The 26769-nt window shown below is 41.1% G+C and overlaps 1 protein-coding gene across 1 annotated transcript in view; it reads left to right on the forward strand.

Annotated features, from left to right (window-relative positions):
* Nucleotides 1–8712: 8712 nt before the first annotated feature.
* LOC134443455 (NACHT, LRR and PYD domains-containing protein 12-like) overlaps nucleotides 8713–26769 on the forward strand; it is a 53553-nt gene continuing 35496 nt past the window's right edge. Inside the window, exons 1-7 of the mRNA XM_063193234.1 lie at nucleotides 8713–8777; nucleotides 9047–9148; nucleotides 9553–9628; nucleotides 12476–12671; nucleotides 12785–14597; nucleotides 17773–17946; nucleotides 19291–19464. Of these exons, the coding sequence (XP_063049304.1) occupies nucleotides 8713–8777; nucleotides 9047–9148; nucleotides 9553–9628; nucleotides 12476–12671; nucleotides 12785–14597; nucleotides 17773–17946; nucleotides 19291–19464 (2600 nt within the window). The remainder of the gene's footprint in view (nucleotides 8778–9046; nucleotides 9149–9552; nucleotides 9629–12475; nucleotides 12672–12784; nucleotides 14598–17772; nucleotides 17947–19290; nucleotides 19465–26769) is intronic.

Genomic DNA, 26769 nt, shown 5'->3' on the forward strand with positions numbered 1-26769 from the left:
CAGTGTGAAAGTCCTTCAGTCCACATTTGCTTACTTGGCCTATACATAGATCTCCATGAAAGAGCTATTTTATGTTTTGCTTCAAGTATACAGTATATGACCATTGATTTCTCATATTTACTGAGGGTACAATTTTCTGGGAAAAGTCCCAGTATACAAAGCTTAGGACACAATGGAAGATATGTATCCGTTATCTTAGACAAAGTCTCAATTATCTCCTTCCAAAATTCTTGGATAATGGAACATTCCCAAAGACAATGAAATAGAGTCCCTTTTTGTGTACCACATTTAACACATAGATCAGGTGTGTTAGGATCAATACGATGTTGTATTACTGGAGTAATATATGTTCTCATCAGCCATTTGTACTGAAGTAACTTAAACCGTGTATTTATTGTTTGAACTTGGCTTTGTAAGCATACATGCTGCCATTCTTCATCAGTTATTTCTTCTTTAACACTAGAACTACCAGGATTTTTCTGCCTACCTAGAAGTACCAGAGAGGGGTCATTTGACCCGGCGGCTTTTACCTAATATACTAATCACTCATTTTGTTATGGTAATGAGGCTGTTAGGGGCCGTGTGTGGGGTGAGGGGTGAGGGGGTCACACCTTACAGTGCTAACAGCCAAGACAAACAGGGACAGACAGCTTCTTCCCAAGGGCTGTCAGCCTCCAAAATCACCACAGGTAAATAGCAACTTGCATGAAGATATCAGCAGCAAAGACAGATAGCACAGTTTGGCGGACAGTGTGTTACAGTTTTTCTCCATTGGTTTGGCTCATTTCTTGAAACTGAGATGTCATTCTCAAAACATGGACAAATCCCAAAACTAATTTGCAGTTCCTCACAACAGAATGGCATTTATCATTGCTTTCATCAAATTTCAAATGCTTTTGTACATGTCTCAATCATTTAGTACATCCTTGCAAATGGCTATGTACAAGTATCCTACAATTAACACAATCAGCTTACATTTAGTAGAATTTTCAAATGAATGTACCTTGCTGATCTATCCCAATTGGTTGATTCTCAGTGTAATGGTTGTCCTGAAAACATGTCAGCACATTTTCTTCATATAAGTCATCAATGAACGTGTGAATGTCCCATGTGATCATGACAAATCATATGACTGCAACCAGATAATGGTTGAATTACAGTTTTTCTCGATTGGTTTGGCTCATTTCTTGAAACTGAGATGACATTCCTATAACCATTGGGTCATTTGGCCAAACATTCTTACACTTCTGCACAACAGTTCAGATAACTAGCAAAATGTCATATACCTCCCAAAACACCTCATTCTTGCATCAGCACTAAACCGTCTCACATATGAATAGTCAGTACCATCAAAATGGCATAGATCCTTCTCAATTGCTTTGGCTCACTTGCATTCATTTAGTCCTTCTGTCAAAATAAACTGGATGGTTCAGCATAACTACATGGATCCTCATCACTCGCTCATATCACCCCAAAAAGAGTTTACCCATGTGTCAAAACTAAATTTCTTCCCCACATATATCATCAGTACCCCCAAAATACATTGTCCCTTTGCCATTGTGTAAGCACTGCCAGTCAAAATGGTTAGGTGTTTTATCTACGTTCAGCTAACAGATTTCGACTATGTATAAAAATGAAAAAGTGAGTGAAACCATTGAAGTTTGACAACACAGATAATTTACCAAGGACATTTATCAGTAACTTTCTTTACTGTAAATTCATATACAGAAAGTAATGCCCATATATCACAGGTTTCTCATGGGTTTGGCTCATTTCTCAAAACAGAGATAACATTCTCAAAATAACATGAACAAATGCCAAAATTGTTCAAAACAGAATGTCGTTTGAAAAAATGTCATGAAATTAGCCAAATAACAGAGGAAACTGTAGTATACACGGTTGTAAAATTATTTTCTACTAACTAGTAAAGTTACAATACCATCTGACCTGTTGAACACTGTCATGAATTTACTATGTAATGAAATTCTTAAAATATGATGTCCTTGACTGTTTTGGGAATTGCGTAGACCACTTTGCATATGATGACTTACACAATGAAATAATGCTGACGTGTTTTGGAGAGGGCAACCATTAGACTGAGAATTGTCTAATTCGTTTAGATAAGCAAGGTCAATTTATTTGGAAAATGTGCTAAATGCTGAATGTGTCAACTGAAGGGTATTTGTACATATCCATCTGCAGAGATGTACTAAACATTTGAGACATGTACAAAGCATTTGATATCTGATGAAAGCAATGAAAAATGCCATTCTGTTTTGGGAAATTGCAAGTTGGTTTGGGGATTTGTCCGTGTTGTTTTGAGAAATTAGCCAAACCAATCGAGAAAAACTGTAACGTGTGAATCTCCCATGCCATGTGATCATAACGACTCATGTGAATGCAACCTGGCAATTGTTAGATGGATATATCAATATAAATACCAGTGCATGTGGACTACTGCTTCACTTCCCTCAAGAATTTTGTGGTGAAAGAAGCTCCTCTCCAAGGAACGAAGATGCAGAGATACAGCACTCAACAGGCATTGGAAATGATCCACACACGCACACACACACACACACACACACACACACACACACACACACACACTCTGTTTCTCAAGTGACAGCTGTGAGCTGCTAACAGCCACATTTCCACAACAAAAGGAGTGTCCGCAGGGGGTCCAAAGGGTCAAATGACCCTCTTGTGGGGCTTTTAGGTAAAAAGGTCAATTGACCCCTCCGTGGTAGTTCTAGTGTTAAGATCTAGACACCAGGCATGCCTTTTATCATCTGAGGACTCTAATGATTTTGCAATGATATTGTGATAGAATCTAGAAATGAGTCCAGCTCTGCCACAAAAGTTCACAGCTATCATTTCAATAGTGTTCAGGGAGGGCATGTTTAAGGAGTTTTGAGTTTGTTTTATAAAATGTCTAATCTGCAAGTATTTGAAAAAATGCTTGCCATCAATGTTAAATCTTTGCTTGACATCAGTGAAACTTAAAAGGACGTTGTTGATAGAAAGATCTGATATTTTATTGATACCCTTATTAGCCCATATCTTAAAGCCAAGATCATTTGTACCTGGTGTGAAGTTTTTATTTCCCCAAATGGGAGAAAATTGAGATAAAGCAGCATTTTCTTTTAAGTATTTCAAAACCTCATACCAGACAATCACCGTGTTCTTAACAAAAGGATTTAAGGTATGTTTTTTCAAAAAAGAAAGTTTAGCTGAATGGAGATATAATTTAAGAGGAATTTTGGAGGTTGTCTTCTCCTCAATCCTCACCCAGTCAGGTAATGATGTAGTGTCAAACCAGTATGAGGCCGCTCTCAATTGTGCTGCCCAATAGTATCCTTGGAGAAAAGGGACCTTTAACCCACCCCTATCATATGGTAAATATAACAGAGTCATGCGTAACCTGGGGCGTCTATCATTCCAAATAAAATGACAAAAGATCTGCTTCATTTTGGCAAAAAAGTTAGTAGGAGGAGGAAGTGGTATGGTTTGAAAGAGGTAAAGGAGCTTAGGAAGAATATTCATTTTCAGAACGTTAATACGTCCAATCATGGACAGCGGCAGGGATTTCCATCTATTTATAGAGCCTGTTACAGATTCAACAATGGGGTCATAATTAGTGGGTACCAATGATTCCATTGTTGGTGTAATTTTAACACCTAGATATGTGAAACTATCCTGGACATTTTTAAAGGGAGTATGTAGCGGTGGGGTTTCTCTTTCTGAGCTTTTCAGGAACATAACTGTAGATTTTGTTGTATTAACTCTATAGCCAGAAAAGCTCCCAAATATTTCTATAGACTTCAGTAGGGCAGGTACAGATTTCTTCATGTTGGTCAGGAAAACAACAACATCATCAGCAAAGAGTGCTATTTTATTTTCAATACCTTCTATGTTGATACCGGTTATCTCAGGGTTGTTTCTGATTGTAATAGCCAGGGGCTCTATAGCTAGCACAAAGAGAAGTGGTGACAAGGGACATCCTTGTCTTGTGCCTCTGGAGAGCGGAAAATGAGCAGAACTGACGCCCTGGAGTCATAGTACAGAATTTTAACCCAGTTCAGGAAATAACTGCCTATACCAAAACGTTGAAGAACTTCAAATAAGTATGTGTGTTCCACCATATCAAAGGCCTTTAATGCATCCAAACCTATCATGGCCATGTCAGGTGTTTCTTTTTTAGAGTGTATAATATTTAACACCCTGCGGATATTGTGGAAACCTTGTCTGCCCACAATAAAACCATTTTGGTCCGGCTCAATAATAGATGGCAAATGCTTCTCCAGTCGGCGTGCAAGAACCTTGGCAATAATCTTTGCATCATTATTGATCAAAGATATTGGGCGGTATGACTCACATTTTGTAGAAAGTTTGCCGGGTTTTAATATCAAAGTTATAAGAGCAGTCCTCAGCGTTGAGGGTAATTCACCTTTCTCTAGTGATTCCTCACACATCTCTAATAAGGGAGCAAGCAGCATACCTTTAAACGTTTTATATATGTCAATAGGAATGCCATCAGGCCCTGGTGTTTTCCCTCCTTTCATACTGTCAATGGCTTCTGATAGCTCAGACATAGATATTGGGAGGTTAAGTTCTTTTTGAGCATTATCATCCAACTTAGGTATGTCTATTTGGTTTAAAAACTCGTCAAGTGAGTGAGGAGTTGCTTTAGTTTCCGATGTATATAGTTTTGAATAGAATGTCTGAAAGTTTTTATTAATGTCTTGTAAATTAGTAATTGGTTTCCCTGCTTCAGACTCAAGTTCAAAGACTGCTCTCTCATTCTGTAATGATTTTATACGCCACGCCAGGAGTTTCCCTGCTTTTTCCCCTTGGTCATAGAATGTTTGTTTTAGTTTCATTAGACTAGACGCTGCCTTATTTGCTGATAACTCGTTATACTGAGCTCTGAGAATATCCAGTTTTTGTTTGGTCTCATTCGTATTGAGAATAGTGATTTCTTCTTCTAATTCTTTAATGTCTCTTTCCAACTCTATCAATTTTAAATGTTGTTTATTTGAGATACTGCTTGTATAGCTGATCATTTGTCCCCTGATAAAGGTCTTGAACGCCTCCCATCTAATTGACGCTGAAGTCTGGTTGGTGTTTATTTTAAAGTAGACATCAATATTTGCCTTAAGAAATGTCAAAAACTTACTATCAAGGATCCATCGTGGGCTCAATCGCCACACTGAAGGTCCTTTGCAAGCTCCAGTGACAGTATAGGAGAGCAACAATGGCGCGTGATCTGAAATGACAATACTTTTGTACCCACAGTCATTAATATTTTCTATAAGGGATTTAGAAACAAGAAAATAATCAATACGAGAGTATGAGTTATGAGTAGCTGAGTAGCAAGAGTATTCACGTTTAGAAATGTTCTTATGTCTCCAAATGTCACATAGACCACATTTATTCATATGGTATTGAATTGCTTTCCTACTTTGAGTGTGTGTGACATCTATACCTGAGGATTTGTCAAGTGCTGGAACCAACGTGCAATTGAAGTCACCTGCTACGCAGAAGGCACCATATAGTGATGATAAGGTCAAAAATAAATTGTCATAGAAAGAGGCATCATCATTATTCGGCCCATATACACAAACCAAATTAATATCTTGACCCAATAATGAGCCTTGTACAACACAATATCTGCCCGCTGAGTCTAATATGGTATTGTGAATTTTTAATGGAACAGAGGAGTGAACTAGTATCGCTACCCCTTTTGCATGAGAAGAATGTGAGGCTGCTATGATCTGCCCTGGCCATCTCCTTTTTAAGGGTGTAAGTTCAGATGAGAGTAAATGAGTTTCCTGAAGGAAAGCAATTTGTGTTTTTAGTTGTTTCAATCTGGAAGTTACTTGTTTCAGCTTCACCAACTTCCTAAGACCCCTTACATTCCATGAAATCATATTTACCCTTACCTCTCTGCTCATGATACCATAAATTGTAAATTAACCATTATTACTGTCATCTATAATCATAACATGTAATATTACCAACAATGTGCCTTCAAAATTAACATAAAACACACCAAACACAGGCCTATCCCAAACATGGCCAAACACCACCCCCATGCGTACAAAAACGCATATTCCCCCTCCCCCCCCTTGACCAGCGTCCCGGTCAGGCTCCAACCTGATCCTATAAAGGGAGCAGTGAGCAACCAATCGTCACAATGGAGAAAATTAAGCAGTAAACAACAAAATAATACCTTGGGTGTAAACTCCGCCCAGATATTTTTTTCTTTTTTTTTTTAAAAAGTGAAAAATAATATTCTTTGTGACCAAAAAAATGTTTCACAGTCCACAGTAGGTTTAGTTTGGATCAATGTCTCTTACAAATGTTATAGTGCCACTGTAGTTACACACAAGTAGGTTACTGTTGACAATCTAGACCGTCAATCAGATCTATGGTATTATTGTAGTTTATTTTTACCCTTGTTCCTTGGAAGAGCCACCTCGGGCATCTCGTGTAGGTCTGTTGGAGCGTTCCAGCTTATCGACAAATTTCTCAGCCTTGGCAGGAGAGTTAAAGAAGTGCCAGGCGTCTTCGTGCCAAACTCGCAGTCGCGCAGGAAATATGAATCCATAGTCCATGTTCAAGTCTCTCAGCCGTGATTTGACGCCATCAAAAGGTTTCCGTTGCTTCTGGACTTTTGGTGACAGGTCCGGGTGGTGACCCGGCTGTTATCGCATGTAACCTCCTTCAGACGTGCCGCATCCATCACTTTGTCCCTGTCACGAGCAGACAAGAATTTCACAAGCACAACGCGCGGTTTTGGCTCACTTTGTTGTTGTTGGGTTTGTGCTGTCGGCGTCGTAGGTAGGCTACCCAGCCGAAATGCTTGCTCGATGTTCAGATGATCCTCTATACCCAGTACTTGTGGAAGCCATGCCATCAGAAACGCACGGCAGTCTCGCTTTTCAGAGCCCTCGGGAATTCCGACCAGTTTAATATTGCAACGTCGGCGTTGATTCTCGATGTCTTCCATCTGCATAGCAAGCTTTTGAACTTTATCCCGTGTGGTGTCAGCCACTGCTGTGAGAGAGGTTATCTGGTCCTCCGCCGCACTAATGCGGTTCTCGGCTTCATTGAGTCTTTCGGAGACGGTCCCTATTGCATCTTTTATCTCGCGGTTAGAGGAGACCACTTCTTGTAGTTGTGTGGAAAAGTCGCTCCTAACTTCATGTAGTTGCGTGTTAAAGTCATCTCTGAGCGATTGAATAGCTGACAGGATTTGACTCACATCGCTAGGTTCTTGATTTAGCATAGTGCTCTCCTCCTCAGCTTCGGACTCGTCCTCGCGTGGCACTTCAACGTCTTGTTTTTTAACTTTACTTGTCTGTTTTCTCCCTCTACCTCGTCCTTTCCCTCCCATAATACGACATTCAGACCTTAAGATTGATTTTGGTCACAATTCGCTCGATATTAACTGTTAAAACTTAAATGTTATTTGAATTCGGGCGGAGCCCTCAATCCAAGCGACCTTTCAGTTACGCGCCATAACCGGAAACCCAGTTCTAGATAGGTTGAATTATGTTTGTAGTTCAGGTCCCAGATTCATTCAAACCCAATATTTTTTTTCCCCAAGTATATGAAGAGGAGATAAAAAGTCTTTGGAACTTATTTCATCGAGCGCGTCGAGCATATAAACTCCCCTCAGTCAGCTGCTCCGGCGGCTGAAACTTTGGTTTGACAGTCGCCCAAACAGTGTGTGTGTGTGTGTGTGTGTGTTTGTGTGTGTGTGTGTGTGTGTGTGTGTGTGTGTGTGTGTGTGTGTGTGTGTGTGTGTGTGTGTGTGTGTGTGTGTGTGTGTGTGTGTGAGAATGTGTGAGTGAGTATGTGTTTGTGTGTGTGTGTGGAAAGGAAAGCAGCACTGGGCTTGAGTGTTTTAATGCTCCTCTCATCTGGTCAGCAGTAACTGTAAGCAAATGTGGGAGTGTCCGCAAGTTGGAGTGAAGAGTATAGGCAGCATTTGAAAATCTATCTCATTACAGATGGCAAAATACATGCCCCAAAATGCAACATAACACAATTAATTAATTTAGTTATTTAATATGAGTAATGTAATCTGATTACTTTGTTTAACTGATATGTTGTCATACCTAGTTTACACAATGCAATGCAATGAACTGTGAGAACTCATCAGTCTGTTCTCAAACATGCGTAAACGCACACAACAGAAAAACACACATTTCCAAGACGCACAGGTACACAGCCACTGCCCCAGCAACACGCATGCACCATCAGGCATAATGCCTTCCACTGGTCTAATCCAGAACTACGTAGCAATGACATTTCTTTTTTTTACCACTTAAATGTTTGGGTAGTTAATTCATCAAAACTAATTGTGTTCAATTGTGCCCAAGCCCTTGAAAATGTATTACCACCCACTGAAGTGTCAGATAATACAGTTGAGCTCTTCATAAAATGTTGTATTCTGCATAATACAATCCGGAAACATGTAATCTGTGACTCCCCAACTATAAAGGTATTAAAATTTGAACCCTATAAATCCAATAGGCCTACGCCTACATGTCTAGAGGCATATTTGAGGTGGAGCATATTGGCAAGCCTAATCACAAGCACTGTTATAAATTACATTATATTGCTTTCATACTGAATCTGACTCTAAATGATTTGTTCAGGTATTGAGGTGAGGTGGTGTCGCATGAGGAGGAAAGGGTCAGGATGAGTTTCCCTGTCAACCAGGAGTCCCAGCTGGGACATGAATCACAAACAGAGGAATCGCACAGGTAACTTACATTACTGTTTAAACTTCAACTTAGCAGCAAGGATACTTCCTTCACGTGATGGCGACTTTGTGCAAAGAACTTCTTCATAGGTCATAAAACGTAATGTATGCTAATTTTGTTAAGAAAGACTACAATAACATATATAAAATGCTTTAACATTCTAGCAGGTACTCCAGAAAGAAAGAAGTTATTATTGGGAAATGCCCTCTTGTTTCCAGTCTGTATCAAATACCTTTAACTAGAAATTCACTGTCCTCTATTTATTTTAGCAGGGTGTCCAGGAAGGAACCAGGGTCTGGTGTGTCCAGAGCTCCATCCATGATGAGTGACTGGTCTAAAGAAGAGGGCCCTTTCATGGCAAAAGAGAAAAGGTAGGCACAGCAGATATTTAGGCAGTATGACCCTCATGGTTGGGAGGATGTGAACTGATATCCTCCCTGGTGGGGTCGGCCATAGGCACGAAGCCGAAGGGCAAGGCTGTTTATTAGTTACCTTCATCATTAGTTGTTTACCTGCTCCGCTAAGCAAAGTAGTTCCCCATTGACAGATTGTATGGTTGCTATGCAGTGACAAGCTGACAGTGCCAGAGAACATCAGGACTGAGGCCTTCGGTGTTCATTTTAACTGGATGGGAGTTTATTCCATACTATGAATGTGATTGAGCCTAGCCACATACACACAATTCTCTATGCAGTCACAACATTGTTCAGAGAATAATGTCAATCATGCTTTATTATGTATTTACCAATGATTGTCTTTTATTCATTATGACCAGGGAACAAGAGATAGGACATGAACCAGACACCATCAGCAGTCAGGATAAGCAACCAGATCTATCTCGTATCTTTGAGGTAAGTTCATGGATTCCATCTGACTTTTATAACAGAGTCTCTGTTCAGTAAATGCATATGTAAAGGCTAAATGTCTGTTCTTAAATGATTGACCATTTTTTAAATTTAAGATTCATGCAAATAACCACTCAGTCAGACAGACAGAACAAGTCTACTCGTGTAAAAGTTTGAACGATGGTAGAAAACAGTGTTTTCTATACTGAAGATCTCACACATGACACAGCAGGTTTTACATTCAATTGATGTGTGAGCTCCAGGATTAAATGTCATTACTCGGCAACAGTTCCTATTGGCTATTCATAGAAAATTAATAATCTTAGCGTCAATTTGAATGCATATTAAACTAAATTCAAATTATAATAGTAAGGCATTTGGTCCGTGTACTTTTTTGTTCATTCATTATTCTATTTTGGAAGTCACACATGAAATGAAAAATGACTCATTTGTGAAACACTGAATCGTGGAAAATGATTGCCAAGTAAACAGCAGATCCCATGGTTCGCAACTCCCATGTCAATTTGTATTGATGTAAAAATGTAAATTGTTAAATTCATGTAAAATGTATAATGTTCAAAATCACATGGCGTGTAAACAAGCATGACAAAATCAGATGAAAAGAAAATATCCACTTACTGGTAAATAAGATCATAGTGGAAATTGAAAGATTTGAAGTAAAAAAAAGATTCGAACTGACTTTTTATATAAATTGGAAATTGTACAAATTGCTGCATGGGCATTCATATCTGAACTAGATTGCATTCTCACAGAAAATGCTGGAAGCGGGCTTGCCTTTTGGGGCAGAGATGAAACAAAGTACTATTGAGAAAACAAAGCTAAAAGAAATGTTGGGAAAAATCCATCCACCCAGTCAGAAGTTATGGGCCAAACAATTCAGCCATCTTGGATTCAGCCATCTTGAAAGTGTTGTAGCTCTGCGTTTTAGGGATATACTAAATGACATACATGGTATTTTAAGTTGGCTAAGGAACACTGCATATGATATAATTTTGAAAATCAACATGGCTTCGAGCGGGATTCGAACTCACAACCTCCATATCTGTAATCCAGCCCCTTTGCCATTGATATTAACTGACATACAATACATGACATTTGCAGTTGGCAAAGGAACACCGCATATGATATCATTTTGAAAATCAACATGGTTTTGACTGGGGTTCAAACCCCCAACCTCCATATCTGTAATTCAGCACATTTGCCATTGATGCTAAATGACATACATGGCATTTTAAGTTGGCTAAGGAACACTGCATGTGATATAATTTTGAAAATCAACATGGCTTCGACTGGGGTTCGAACCCCCAACCTCCATATCTGTAATTCAGCACATTTGCCATTCATACTAAATGACATACATGGCATTTTAAGTTGGCCAAGGAACACTGCATATGATATAATTTTGAAAATCAACATGGCTTCGACTGGGGTTCGAACCCTCAACCTCCATATCTGTAATTCAGCACATTTGCCATTGATGCTAAATGACATATAGCATTTTAAGTTGTCCAAGGAACACTGCATATGATATAATTTTGAAAATCAACATGGCTTCGACTGGGGTTCGAACCCCCAACCTCCATATCTGTAATTCAGCACATTTGCCATTGATGCTAAATGACATACATGGTATTTTAACTTGGCTAAGGCACACTGCATATGATATAATTTTGAAAATCAGCATCGCTTCAAGTGGGATTCGAACTCTCAACCTCCATATCTCTAATCCAGCACATTTGCCATTGATAATAAATGACATACATAGCATTTTAAGTTGGCCAAGGAACACTGCATATGATATAATTTTGAAAATCAACATGGCTTCGGGTGGGGTTCGAACCCTCAACCTCCATATCTCTAATCCAGCAGCATGCATTCCCATTAAGCCAAGCAGCTGGCTGTCATGCACAGTCCAGCAAGACTATATCACATTGCATTGAAGAGCTGAACAATAGACTTCTAGAATGGTTGCACACCTGCTCGTTAACAATAGAATGTTAAGAGACAGTGACAGTTGAGATGGAACCCTTCATTGACTGCACCTGTTCTGATTGACTGAATGACAGTTAGTATTGTGCTGTAAACAGGGGACAGAATCAGACCCAGTATTTTGTCTTTACAAGATCGTTGTAAAAAAACTAAAAGCACGTGTCCTTTTCACAGATCGGAGTCATGCATGTGATCTCTCTAACAGTCAAGTTTATAGGTTAAACGGTTCAGGCACAAATGGACCTCTTGTGGGACATGCGCTGATCTCTTGAAAAAGGCACTTTTGGGAAGACTGAAAACCTCCATAGACCCAGGCCTGTTTTTTTTACAAACCTGCCATTTAAAAAGTTTTGGGAGTTGGGAGATGAAACTTTGACAATTTGGAGACATCCCATAGAGCTCGCTAACAACGCGTCAACTAAACTTCTAGGTGAAAGTGTTGATGTTTTATGACCGAAAAAGCCTCCTACACTCTAATCTCTAGAGTGGCGGAACCTTGGTTCATGAAGGTTCCACCATTGTTTTCAATGGGGACCCAAGCTTTCACAAAATCGCCAAAAACGGGAAAACGACAAGAGACACGGACAAGCCTATTAGTATACATGATCTCCAAGCCGAGGCGGTCGTTTTAGTGTTTGAACGGTGTCTCTATCTCGAAAGGCCTAGGAGTAGATCCATTTTCGATTTTTACTGCCCTACACAAGACAAATAATTAAACAGGACTAGAATCGGGCCTTGCTCTGCAAGCCCGCTTAATAACAGTCTTATACAACCAAAATCAATCCTCAGTCGATGGGTGTGATGTGTACTTTACAGTAAGGGCATGTGTGATGTATTCTTTAGGTGCTCGAGGACAAGATGATCACCTTTGTAAAAAATGAGCTGAACAGATTTAAGAACATTCTTAGTCCTTACTACAAGGGAACCTTTGAAGTGAAAGCAGACGAGGAGAGAGATGCCAGAGAAGGAGCTCTCAAGATGGTACTGCACTTCCTCTGTATGATGGAGCATCGGGATCTTGCTGACAAACTGAACCAAAGTAATAATTATTTATTTTCTTTCATATATGTAGTTGTATACTGTAGTGATACTATTTTTGTCTCGCATAGTCTGCCTGGTTACTTAGCCTATGTTGTGTTTGTTTTTATCTAGATGAGCTCAATGTGATATGTCAGAATGACTTAAGAAGAAATCTTAATGACAAGTACCAGAATGTGTTTGAAGGAATAGCCAAACATGGAAGCTCTGTCCTTCTCCAAAAGATCTACACAGACCTCTACATCACAGAGGGAGGAAGTGGGAAAGTAAATGAGGAACATGAAGTCAGGAGGATTGAGTCCAGATCCAGGAAACCAGCTGGGCTGGGGAAACCAATCAAATGTTCTGATATCTTTAAGCCCTTGCTGGATCAGGAAAAAACAATCAGAAGTGTTCTCACAAAGGGGGTGGCTGGCATCGGCAAAACTATCTCTGTGCAGAAGTACATCTTGGACTGGGCCGAAGGAAACAGCAACCAAGGGATCAATTTCATCTTCCCACTGTGCTTTAGAGAGCTCAACGTCATAAGAGACAAGGAGTGTTCTTTCATGGATCTTCTTCATCACTTCTTTCCAGAGACAAAGCAGTTAATCATTGACCGTCAGATGAAATATAATGTGCTTTTTGTCCTTGATGGTTTGGATGAGTGCCGAATCCAACTTAACTTTCAGACCAATGAAACGTTGACTGATGTGAAAGCCGTCACCTCATTGGATGTACTCTTGACAAATATCATCAAGGGTAATTTGCTCCCCTCTGCTCTAATCTGGATAACATCTCGACCAGCAGCAGCCAGTCAAATTCCTCCTGAGTATGTTGACCTGGTGACAGAGGTGCAAGGATTCAATGACCTACAGAAAGAAGAGTACTTCAGAAAGAGGATCAACAGTGACAGTCTTGCAAGTGAAATCATTTCACACATGAAATCATCCAGAAGCCTCCACATCATGTGCCACATACCCGTGTTCTGCTGGATTGCTGCTATGGTTCTTGAGATGATTTATTCCTCAGGAAAAACAGAGATTCCAAAGACTTTGACAGAGATGTACACATATTTCCTCTTGTACCAAACCAAACAGAGGAACATCAAATTTGACAATGTGCATGACCTCAACACACAATGGAACCAAGAGCTGATCCTCCATCTTGGAAAGCTGGCCTATGAACAGTTAGAGAAGGGCAATCTGATATTTTATGATGAAGATCTCATGGACAGTGGCATTGATGTCAAAGAAGCTGCAGTGTACTCTGGGATGTGCACCCAGATTTTCCGAGAAGAATCAGGTGTCTTTCTTGGGACGGTGTTCTGCTTTGTGCATCTCAGTGTCCAAGAGTATCTTGCTGCTCTGTACGCACTGTTGATGATGGAAGTTGAAAAGAAAAACATAATATCCACACAGCATCCGCCTCCAACGATGACCTCGATGAACACCTTGCAGAGGAGTGCTGTGGACAAAGCTTTGGCTCATAAAGATGGACTCTTTGATCTCTTCCTCCGCTTCCTTCTTGGTCTCTCTCAGGAGTCAAATCAGGCTCCCCTGCATGGTCTGATCAGAAGAGGACAGATTGGTGTAATGGACAAGATCAGGACATTTATACCGATGAGACGAATTCAGATGGGCAATGATGAAACAATCTGTTACATTAAGGAGAAGATCAGGGAGGCCTCCTCCTCAGAAAGGATGATCAACCTCTTCCACTGTCTGAGTGAACTGAATGACCACTCCTTAGTGGAGGAGATCCAGAGCTTCCTGAATGCAGGGACACTTTCTAAAGCCCGGCTCTCACGTGACCAGTGGTCGGCTCTGGTGTTTGTGCTGCTCACATCAGACCAGAATTTGGATGTGTTTGACTTGAAAAAGTATGTCAGATCTGATGAAGCTCTCCTGAGGCTGAAGCCAGTAGTGGAGGAATCCCACACAACCCTGTAAGTAAAATGTAATCAAATGATCATCTCTTTTATGTGAAACATTTTAATTGTTGTTTTCTTTTTAATTGCTTAGCAATAGTATTACGCCATTAGCAAGGCCCTTAATAGGTTAATAAAGGTCCCTCAGGACCGATAGCTCTTTCCTCTGGAAGGAATCACCAAAGATCAGACACATGCAAAATTTAATTAGTTAGTTCATGTATTTATGGATTCTTAGTGCTCAAGATTGTTTGTCATTTATCCCTTCAGGGTCGATAGCTGTGGGCTCACTGCTCAGAGCTGTTCAATACTAGCATTTGTCCTCTGCAAAGGATCATCAAATCTCAGACACCTGGATCTCAGTGACAACCACATTGGAGATACTGGAGTCTATCTGCTGTGTAGTGGACTGGAGAGCCCCAACTGTGCACTGGAGACACTGAAGTAATGTATTCCACAATACTATATACGTATTTATATACAGTATATTTTAATTGACAGATTGTTAATTGTTTCTCAATGGTGGAATGAGCTACCAGTTGCTACAAGAGCAGGGTCATCCTTCTCAACCTTCAAGAAGCTAGTGAACACTCACCTCTTCCGAGAAAGCTTCCCTGCTTAACACTCTAACATAACTAATTCTACTCACCTTGTAGCCTTTCGTTTTTAGTCTCTTTCCTTAGTCTTAGTCTCTGAAGTGTTTCCTTAAGCCACTGCTATTAACATCTCTTATGTACGTAACATCTTTATGTACCTAATTTGCTTTTAACATCCTTTACTTATTTTTTCTTTATCACTGTGTTGGACATTGTTGCCAGTGTTGCAACTGTACACTGCGCCTAGATGTCTTGCTTATTATCCAATTTGCCTTGTTACCTTCCTATTATTTAATGTTGCTTCTATTACCTTACACTGCATCTTGAGGTATTGTGTTTACCTTTTTGCTACTTTTTAATGCATTGTCCTCTTCTTTACTCTTTGAAGGACAATGCTATCAGTGTTGCAACTGTACACAGTGCCTTACCCTGTTCTTGTTTAAATTGCTCCTTGTAAGTCGCTTTGAACAAAGGCGTGTGCTAAATACTAATGTAATGTAATATCAAAAGCTGTTCAGACAGTGTTAATTGAGTTTCTAGTCACAGGTTGCCATTTACCTCTTCAGGGTCAGTTGCTGTGGGCTCACTGAACAAAGCTGTACAACTCTAGCGTCTGTCATCTGCAAAGAATCATCAAAGCTCAGACACCTGGATCTCAGTGGCAACCACATTGAAGATGTTGGAGTCCAACTGCTGTGCAGTGGATTGAAGAGTGCAAACTGTGCACTGGAAACACTGAGGTCAAATATGTCCATAATAATATGAATCCCATTGATTTTAATACTATTGAGTTTTGACAATTTCTGTAAAGTCTCCTACAGTTGCCTTTTCTTAAAATATAAACCTCTGCATCGCCTGACGCCTCCATGTCTGCAGGATTTAATATATATCAGATAATATATATGTCAGACACAGGTTACTCGAGCAGTGGCAAGTAAAGATGTGTAGGTTCATTTTAGGAAAACTTTTTCAGCCAGAATGCAATATTTATTAAAGGTAAAATCCTGAAATCCTGCACACTGTCCATTTCACCAACAAACTTTAATACACATAACAATAACATTTCGGCCATCCGATCTTCTTTGGATAAAGTTTAAAGGGACACTCCACCCATTTGCATTAGGCTTTCCATTGCTAGACACCCAGCCATACTTTTGAATGGTCGTGCAACACTCTCTCAATTCCCCCTGAGACAGGAGAAATCCGTATTCACCTCTTAACACTTCCTCCTACAATGATGTAAAAATCGTCATTTTGCATCATTGTAGGAGGAAGTGTAAGAGAGGTGGATTTCTGTTGAGACTACAAGCCTTTTTCCCACCCTTTCAACCCTGCCCATAGGGGGTTGGACCTAATGCGCTAACAGACCTATCACAGATCAGTGTGCCAGTGCTTTTGAAATCACTGGCACTAGCCCCATACGACTTCTGTTGTTGTCGATCAACATTGACGAAGCACGTGAGCGAGAACTTGTCACAATGTGGGTGTTATTAAATGCAGCGCATTTAAAGTCGGCCACAAATATGAACAAGACTATGAGCTCGCACCAGTTTCCTCTACTAACACACCATGTGTGAGGAGTGGCTGAAGTGGGGACCTACGCAAAATTGTGTAGAGGTTTGAGACAGGACTCATATACACATGCGAGTGAGATGTTGACCAACCAGTTCATGGTCGCGTGACCTCGGAGGCAGTCTGCAGGAGAGTGTTGAAGGGGATAAGCAACTGCAGAGGTTGCAAGATCTGACTGCTGTCGCATTCATCCCGCGATAGGTTGACACCATGTGACATGTCACCTTGTCGACGCAACATCGCCGAAATTTTGAAGTTGACAGGAAATCTAACCGTCATGCAACTTTTTGAGCCAGAATGCAGTGCTGTCTAAATACGGATACAGCCGTTGCGATAACTCCATTTCTCCTATTGAGGCTCCAGTAACTCACTGGCAGAGCTGTCTGGGTGTGGCCTGTGGAACTTTAGCATTGCAATGCATTATGGGGATTGTTGTCACAAATCCACAAGCACTGAAAAGTCATGTTCTGCCTTTTCTTGGTCAAGAAGGCACCAAGTTAGATATTTATGCTACTATTCTACTACATACATGACCTGCTTTCAATACATATACATGTCTCCACTGGTGGAATGCCCCTTTAACCTGAAGAAGGTCGGATGAACAAAACGTTGTATTAAAGTTTGTTGGTGAAATGGACAGTGTGCGGGATTTCCTTACACTTGAACACTAGCTATGTTGACATGGACATATAATTTTATTACAAATAAACAATCCAAATCAATATATATTTTTAATTAAATTCTAATTAGATTGGAAGGCTTTGTGTATTCTGATCAAGTTGTCATATACACACTTTTTCCAAATCTGTTCGGGAAAGATCTATTCCGGACAAGGAAAATGTGTCCATGTGTCCACATCTGACTATAGACCTTTCTCTCCAGCTTTGTCTCCATGAGCAACATCAGATTATAAACCTTTCTCTAAAGTTTGTCAGATTGTGGTGTAACAGGAGAAGGATATGGTGCTAAATAATGTGTTGGTGATGTTGATGATCAGTGATATTATATCTCCTCTGTGTCTCCAGCTTGTCAAGCTGTGGTATAACAGGAGAAGGATATGCTGATCTGGCCTCAGCTGTCAAATCAAACCCCTCACACCTGGAGGAGCTGGACCTGAGAGGAAACGACCCTGGAGACTTTGGGGTGAAGCTCCTAACTGATTTACAGCAGGATCCTGACTGTAAACTAAAGAGACTGAGGCAAGAGCCGTTATTAAATGTATGAAACTGTAGTGCGGAGGTGTCTTGTTTCCCCACATGATTCCCTTTCTCTGTGTCTGTATGTGTGTAGATGTGCGTTTTTGTCTGTGTGAGTGAATGTTGTTTCCCACTCCTTTATGTGTTTTCTAGAAGTGCCAATCACTTTGGGATGGGTATTTTTCTTGCGGGGAGGTGTCTGGTGGGAATAATTAAGGGATTAGATAGAACAGGTATTGATAAGAGGTGGTGTTATTGATAAGAGTTCGAAGGCATTTAGTAGATTATAATCAGATCTGAGGAGATTTTAATAGAGGGCAGCCAATGAGATAGTGTGGTGTCTAAGTGTATTGATTTTAGCCATTAGTTTAGTCTTTGTTGTTTTCTCGGTGGATACCTCCTTCTGCCCGTAGGAGACTAAAGGAGATACTTAGTTGTATTCGCTGCCTCTGTTGTCCTTTGACATGGCTACAGCTCGGTGCTACATTATTAATAAGTTGTTATAGTGATTGGAAATGTTAGTTGTACTGTACTGATTTCAGCTTCTAATGCGAGATGAATTGACTGCTCGGTATAAAGTGAAGACAAAAACATCACTGTTGAAATGCATATCAGGGGAAAATGTGGATGCTTCATGGTGTACCATTCTAAAATTCTGCTCTACTTTTTTACTCAAGCATCTATGTTACTATTCTACCTGAACTGAGAGGTGTACATGTTGATAAACAAAGAATGAAATATAAAAGACAGTCATTTACATTGTGTCTCTTGAGTATTTTGCAGACTATTGAAAAGTGATGCAGCAGATCAAGGCTGTGAGTATCTGACTTCAGTTCTGGGTGGAAACCCCTTACTCCTGAGTGAGCTGGACCTGAGAGGGAAGATACCTGGAGACTCAGGAGTGAAGCAGCTCTGTGCTCTGCTGGAGGATTCACACTGCACCCTGAAGACACTCAGGTTAATGATTTCAAATTGTCTGGCACCTGGGTCATTCCATGTCAATTCACATGATTCCCTAGAATCTCCCCAGGTGACCCTCTCCGATTTACCCGATATCTCACATACAGGTACCTTTTGATGTCAATTGAAAGCATACCAAGTATTAGCACCCTACGTCCAACTGTTGCGGAGATGAAGCCCTCCAAAGTACTGCAATACAGTATGAATGTACAATGTATGAAGTACAATATCTACACACTATTTGACTGTAAAGGAACCCTGTATTTGGATCAGACAATCAGATTAGATCTATTCTCATCATCAAGGAAGAAAGTGTATGTAAACAATGAGCTACATCAGACTATACATTTCTCTCCAGCTTGTCAGACTAAACTCTTCTCTATCCAGACTGTCAGATTGCGGTGTAACAGGAGAAGGATATGCTGCTCTGGCCGCAGCTCTCAAATCAAACCCTTCACACCTTGAGGAGCTGGACCTGAGAGGAAACGACCCTGGAGACTCTGGAGTGAAGCTCCTCACTGATCTATTACAGGACCCTCAATGTAAACTACAGAGATTGAGGCAAGATTTTTAAATGTATGTAATTACTCAGTGTTTGCAGTGATAGAAAATGTTAGTATTTCTGTGCTCGGTTCAGCTTCTAATATTAGATGAACGGCAGTGCATACATCGAAGACAAAACAAAACTGCTGCATATCAGTGGAAAATCCAGATGCTTCATAGTATACCATGTCATTTGTTCTACTCAAACATCCATGTTATTATTTTGCCAGAATTAACACATTTACGGTGGCCCATTAGTGACACGGAGGACTTTTTTTTGGAGGGGGAATGTATGCACTGGAGACTAACACCTTTGCGAGATAACGCAAATCTTTTGCGAGATAACGCAAACCATTTGCGAGATAACGCAAATCTTTTGCGAGATAACGCAAATCTTTTGCGAGATAACGCAAATTAAAACTTACATCTGCGGGTTCACCACTTTGATTTGCAGCACACTTTTGGTCACCGGGGGGCAGTCTGAACCAACACGTGTACGGCTTTGACACGCCACAGTTGTAGGGGTAGGCTATTCAATTCAACCACCACTGTTGTTGGATAACAGCGAGAGGGATGCTGACAGTCAAAAACATTAGACTACTACCGCTGGAAGGACGTGCAAGGATACCGTTATTTTATCCATTGTTTTATGTTAAATAAATAACAGATTTTGAGAGACACCTTAGCACCTTGCTTTGCGAACGGACAGAAGGGGAAATATAGGATTTGTTGGACGACACGTGTCTGCAATGCAGAAGCTCTGTATGTCAAAATTAAGGAAGGCAGACGGGACAACTGTTTACTCTACGGTTTTCAAAGATGATGAGAAGTTAATGAAAATCATTTTGTCATATCAAGACCCACATGTGAATGATGTAGGCCTAATTTCAACATAGGCCTCGACGTTGCGGCAGCACGCTGTATTCTTTATTTTTCTTGAAACTTGTTGTTGTTTCAATTTGTTGTTTGTTGCGGTTCTCCCCTTTTAATTTATAATTGGCTAAATCAAGTAGGCTATCACTGCTTAGCCATGCAGAGAGCTTAGACTTGTAACAACCCTGACATTTGGAACTATCCAAAGTGGGCATTGGTTAATAGTTTTCTCGGTCAGACTTGGATTAATGTTTCTTAATGCATGACATGATGGCAGATCACGGAACTTCACGCAGTATAGCTCAATGGATAGAAAGCGACATATGTCCTTCCTGTGGTAGAAAATTCCTCCTGTTATACATGACATCGGGTCTTAGGTAAATGGAGGAAATCAAATAGTTATTTGCTTTTAATTGTTGACCAGTTTTACAGTGATGGCTTTTAGCGAACACAAATTACTTTTGGATGTAACTCGTACCGCCACGTGCCCCATGGTGCCATGGTTTCCGACCATGTAGCACTGAGAGATATCGCTGAAATCTAATGCAGAGCTCACAGAGATGACTAACAACTTTCAAAAATTCACGAAGAAGTGAAGAAGTGTCAAGTTTGGCAAAAGGACGATAGCGCACTGGCATTGATGATCTGGCTTTGTTGTAAGCAGTCCAAAATCATAGCGTAACGGGCGTAAAGGGCCGTAACGCAACCTTGCGCAAACTAAAACACTGACAGGACAGTTTTTCTGAGTTGTGGCGGGACACAGCACACACACACACACACACACACACACACACACACACACACACACACACACACACACACACACACACACACACACACACACACACACACACTGGCCATAGCCCTCCCATTCCCCCTCTTCATTGATCACCTTATATCCCCCTATGCCCACCCCGTTCAGAATCCTTTGCACCCCACACACGCTCCCTAATATTTCTCAACGTTAGCGCTACAACCTCTTTGGACAGCCAGTTGAGAAGGATAGCTGATAGGGTTGGTGCTTATTGCGATCGGGGGTAATTAGTCCATTATATAGGCTATATTTTTAAAACCAAGGGGCATGGGAGGGATCAAGGGGGGATTGGGATGCTTATGATGAGGTTCAGGGGGCTTTTGTTCAAAAAATGGTTGAGAACTACTGCTCTACCAGTATGACCCATACTGGCGCTCCCCCCAGCACACACGCGCGCGCACACACACATGCACCTCATCCACCATTCTACACCAATGCACATCCATACGTGAGAATTTCCATCCGTTGTTTACCACTGGTTTTCAATCTTTTTTGAAATGGCACACCTTTTATCGAGGGAAAATGCCAAGGCACACCACCAATGAAAATGTTAACTGAAAATACAACCATATTGCCTATAAAAGGTAGGCCTACAGCCATTTCATTTTCCATGGCACATCAGAAAACCGTAATTAAACTTCGAAGCGTTTTTATTTTTCTCAAAACAAAATGTGCTCGTGGGCAACATAGACATAAACCCAAGTTGGACTGGCAACTCAAAAAATACTCAATACAAAATCAAAGTCAAATCCAAACTTCTGACACTTAATACTTGCGCTCAACAGCAGCTACTTTTTACAAACGTTTCTGAAGACAGCTCACTCCGGTAAACAGCTGCTTCGCCTATCTCGCCCACTCTCAACAATGAGCTGGGTTTTACATACCCTTCACTACGCAGGCAATTATTCAATTAACCAATGCAGACACACAATCACAATTGACCCGTACCATTTCTCCAGGACCTTTCCAAAACAAAACCCCAGTTACAAATCATATCGATAAACATTGCCCATCGTTGCCCACAGACTCAACACATGTCCATTTTCAGTGCTTGACATCACGCGATGAAAATACTGCCACAACGATGCGCGCTCCCGTGTAGCAGTGTCGTGCGCACTTGGAGAGGAGAATGTGATACTGAGCGGAGTGTGTGTGCGTGTGTCCAACTGTCCAGCTCTGCCCGCTCCTCGCGGTGCACAGTAAATACACAAGTTCACAAATAAAGTTCACCAAAATAAAGAGTGGTTTAAAATCAGTGAAGAGTGGCGAGATCACCTTTTCACAGTGGACATGATGGGATGTGTACCTTTAAGCCTTATCATTAAGTCTGTCGTGCGTTGGTGCGCCATGTGATCAGTAGGCACCAATTGGCAAAACTTGGCACGCTTTTAAAAGGTTGACACAATCTGCTCGGAGTCGGAGGGAACCGTCAGATTGTTTGTGTGCTTGTGGCAATTATGCCTTTGGTTTATGTGTGTGGTGCCGCTGGGGAGTCGAGCCCGTGTAGAGCCTCGCTTCACGAGAGAGGGACAATTTCGTGGAGTTTGGTCTATGACGGGGGTGCGACTGTAAGCGCGGCCACATTGGTTCACTAGGCCAACTTCGTACTTGGCGTTATAGGAACCAGGGGCCTCATTTATCAAGCGTTCTTAGGCACAGATCTATGCGTAAAGCGTGCGTGCGATCATTCCTGAGCAAAGTGTGGGATTTATGAACATGTACTTGAACGTAGAAATGTGCCTAAATCTACGCACACCTCAGACCATGCGTGCGAGTGGAAGAAACACGAAATTGCAAATAATATTGACCGTGCAAGCTATAGTTTGCTTTGAATGACAATGTATGACAGTGTGCTATTTTACAGTGTTTTCGTTCATGTGTGTCTCCTTCTTTTACTTATTTTGAAACACGGACATTCTACGAACTGATGATAAATGAGGCCCCAGGCTTTTTGCGCTGCGCCCCTTGCCCGGCGACTTCGAGACGGTCGCTGTCCGTGGTACCTGTGAATCCACCTGTTGGTCTGTCTGCGGGCTGCTGTTTATATTGGAGAGTGACTGTGTGTGTGTGTGTGTGCGCGCGCGCAAGTGTGTGACGTTTCCCCCTTTGCTTTCAGTTCTTATTTTGTGTGATTTAGGAGAAAGTGAGAGTTCTCCGTTTGTTGTTTTGTTTATTTGTATCTTTCTTTTGTTTATTTTTGGTTCACCTCACACCACTCGGGCCGCCCAGCGTGCGGGTTACCCCTAAATAGATCTCGTTGGCTGTGCGTAAAAGTAAAACACAAGTGTGCAGTGGTATCGGTGTGGGTTTGCCGTGCTTTGTATTTTCATTTACTTAATTTTGGTTTGCTGTGCTGTGTACTACTAGTGGGGAAAACCTTGGCCTCCTTGGTTCATGTGGGGGGTGCGGGTGTCCAATAGCCGTTAGGCCAAATGTATTTCAACTGTTTGTAAATTTTAAAAAGAAAGTGTAAGACAATAACAGAAAAGTCATTTGAACCCTGTCTGTGTGGTCCGACCTCAACGAACATGTGCTGCTGGGTTTAACAGTTGAAGTCTAAATACATTCTGGGGGCGAAATTCCCTCAGTGGCCTAGTCGTGCAATCATCTGTTTGAAATTGGTAATTATTATTTTAATTAGCCTATTTGCCGACGGCCCAGAGTCACGGACTGTCTATAACTAGCCAAATATTATTTAATTAATTTAAATTTTAGATCGTCTCTGGTGTAGCCTTCCTATCATAGCTTTTTTGCCATTGTTTACCTGGCATTGTTGACATCGTGAGAATGAATGACAGCAGCGGTTGCTCTGAAGTGTGCCAAAGCCGTAGGCCCTACTACGTGTGTTGGTTCAGACTTAACTGCTGTTAAGAAACATTAATCCAAGTCTGACATCCAATCCAATCCAATCCAAGTCTGTCTGAGAAAACTATTAACCATGAATGCCCACTTTGGATAGTTCCAAATGTCGGAGTTGTTACAGGTCTAAGCTCTCTGCATGGCTGTGATAGCCTTGATTTAGCCTATAGCCTACATTAAAAGGGGAGAACCACAACAAACGACTTCAACATCGAGGCCAATGTTAAAATTAGCCTACATAATTCACATGTGGGTCTTGATATGACAAAATGATCTTCATATGCTTCATAATCTTTGAAAATAACCGTTCAGTAACAGTCGTCCCGACTGTCCTCCTTAATTCTGTCATGCTTCTGCAGTGCAGACACGTGTCGTCCAAAAAATCCTATTCCCCCTTGTGTCCGTGCGCAAAGCAAAGTGCTACGGTGTCTCTCAAAATCTGTTGTTTATTTAACATAAAACAATGGATAAAATAACGGTATCCTTGCACGTCCTTCCAGCGGTAGTAATGTTTTTGACTGTCAGCATCCCTCTCGCTGTTATCCAACAACAGTAGGCTAGTGGTGAATTGAATAGCCTACAGCTGGTGTGTCAAAGCCGTACTCGTGTTGGTTCAGACTGCCCCCCGGTGACCAAAAAGTGTGCTGCAAATCAAAGTGGTGAACCCGCAGATGTAAGTTTTAATTTGCGTTATCTCGCAAAAAGATTTGCGCTATCACACAAAATATTTGCGTTATCTCTCAAATTATTTGCGTTATCTCGCAAAAGATTTGCGTTATCTCGCAAAGGTGTTAGTCTCCAGTGCATACATTCCCCCCTCCAAAAAAAAGTCCTCCGTGTCACTAATGGGCCACCGTACACATTGAATACCAGGAGTTTTTTTTNTCAATTTTAGCTGTAGTCTCCCAGCCAATTCCATCATTTTTTTTTCTTTTTGAACAGCCACCGAATATATTGTCTTAAACCTACAGACACATGTCAGGCCTTCTTTGAAAGCCCTTGTTTTACGCTTTGTTCCTAGCCTATTCCATTCCGAGGTTATTCAACTCTAAGCAAGCGTTAGTTTAGGTAGAAATACTGTTTTCCCCCATTCGAACTGAGAAAAAGGCTTTTTTTTCGTCACCGGTGCACTCTTTGTCTCTCCGAGTTTAAATTGAGTTACTCAATGTATTTTCACGCCTGAAGACCAACTCCAGTAGCTTCCAAGTAAACTATTTCGATGCAAAAATCACCTGGTCAGGCTATTGTTCAGAGCCACATCATCTGAAGTGCTAGCTAGCTAATGTCACTTGACTGGCAGTTTTTGTTCTGTAGATAAAAGTAGACGTGCAAAAGTACTCACCCAAAATTAGGTTACTTCCTACTGTGCTGCATGCTGATTTTCATTACAACCTTCCATTTTACACCCATCCTGATGACAGCAAAACTCCTTATCCTCCCAGGCATATCTTTAGGAATAGGCTAGCTAGCAAGCCACTGATAGGACATGTTTTGATTCTCTATGAAGTAACTTTGAGATGTGACATGACGTGATCAGGAAGTCGCTATAACTAAACTCAAATACTGTGTGTAATAAAATTCACAAATTATGAAATATCCAGATTCTGACTTTGTTGGAGTTTTGACTTTGTACGTGTTTTCATGATCTATGTCAGTTCTGTTTATCACATAATTACGGAAATCACACAGAATGTGCATTGGAATGTGTAGATTCAGAATACATAAGAAAAAAAAACAAACCCGTAAACACATGATTTTACGTTTTGGGAGCCAACGAACAGGCCATAAAAACGTGTTTTTACGTGACTTGGGAGTCAATGTGTTAAGAGGCATCATATTATATTCATAGAATGTGTATACATAAACAATACATTTTTTAAAAACAGTGATAGTTTTTATTTTTTTTAACTTTGCAGGGTCTTGAACAGTGACACAGCAGAGGAAGCCTGTGAGTATCTGACTTCAGTTGTGGGTGGAAACCCCTTACTACTGACAGAGCTGGACCTGAGAGGGAAGATACCAGGAGACTCAGGAGTGAAGCAGTTATGCATTCTACTGGAGGATTCACACTGCAGAATCAACACACTCAGGTTAGTGATATCAAAATATGCAGGGTGATGAGAGGTTTTCAACATCACTGCATAACGCAGTTGAGCCCACTAATGACAGAGTGAACATACTAGTTGAGCCCACTAGTGAACATACACCCTGGATCGCGCCCTCTCTCTCTACAGCTCCCTCTAGCATCACAGCACGCCCTTTCTGCTATTCACTGCCTGACCGCAGTTGAAGTTTGCTCCACTCAGAGTCCTCCCCACACACACACACATGCACAGCATATGCACACCCGCACACATACACACATGCACGCACATACCTCATTCTCCTTACACACGTGTGTGACGACCCTCTGTGCCCCCTCCCGGCCGGAGTTTGGAGTATCATGTGCAGACAGGTGGAGGCTATAACAGCCGTCCTCTGCCTTCCTTTGGTAGACATTCTGATCTCAACTTGACAAGACAACACTCCCAAAGCACCACTTACTGTCTACTATCTCTGGATTGGATGTTTTATAAGCTTGCAATATACAGTATTGTATTCCGGTGTGCAGTTTTAAAGTTGTTTTTGTTTTGCACTTACAGAACTTACCATGGTTTACCGTGTGTGTGTGTGTGTGTGTGTGTGTGTGTGCGTGCGTGCGTGCGTGCGTGCATGCGTGCGTGCGTGCGTGTCACAAAAGCTTGTCTCTCAGCGGGACATTTTGACGCATACAAAGT

This window comes from Engraulis encrasicolus, unplaced genomic scaffold, assembly GCF_034702125.1.
Source record: "Engraulis encrasicolus isolate BLACKSEA-1 unplaced genomic scaffold, IST_EnEncr_1.0 scaffold_32_np1212, whole genome shotgun sequence".
Lineage (NCBI taxonomy): Eukaryota > Metazoa > Chordata > Actinopteri > Clupeiformes > Engraulidae > Engraulis > Engraulis encrasicolus.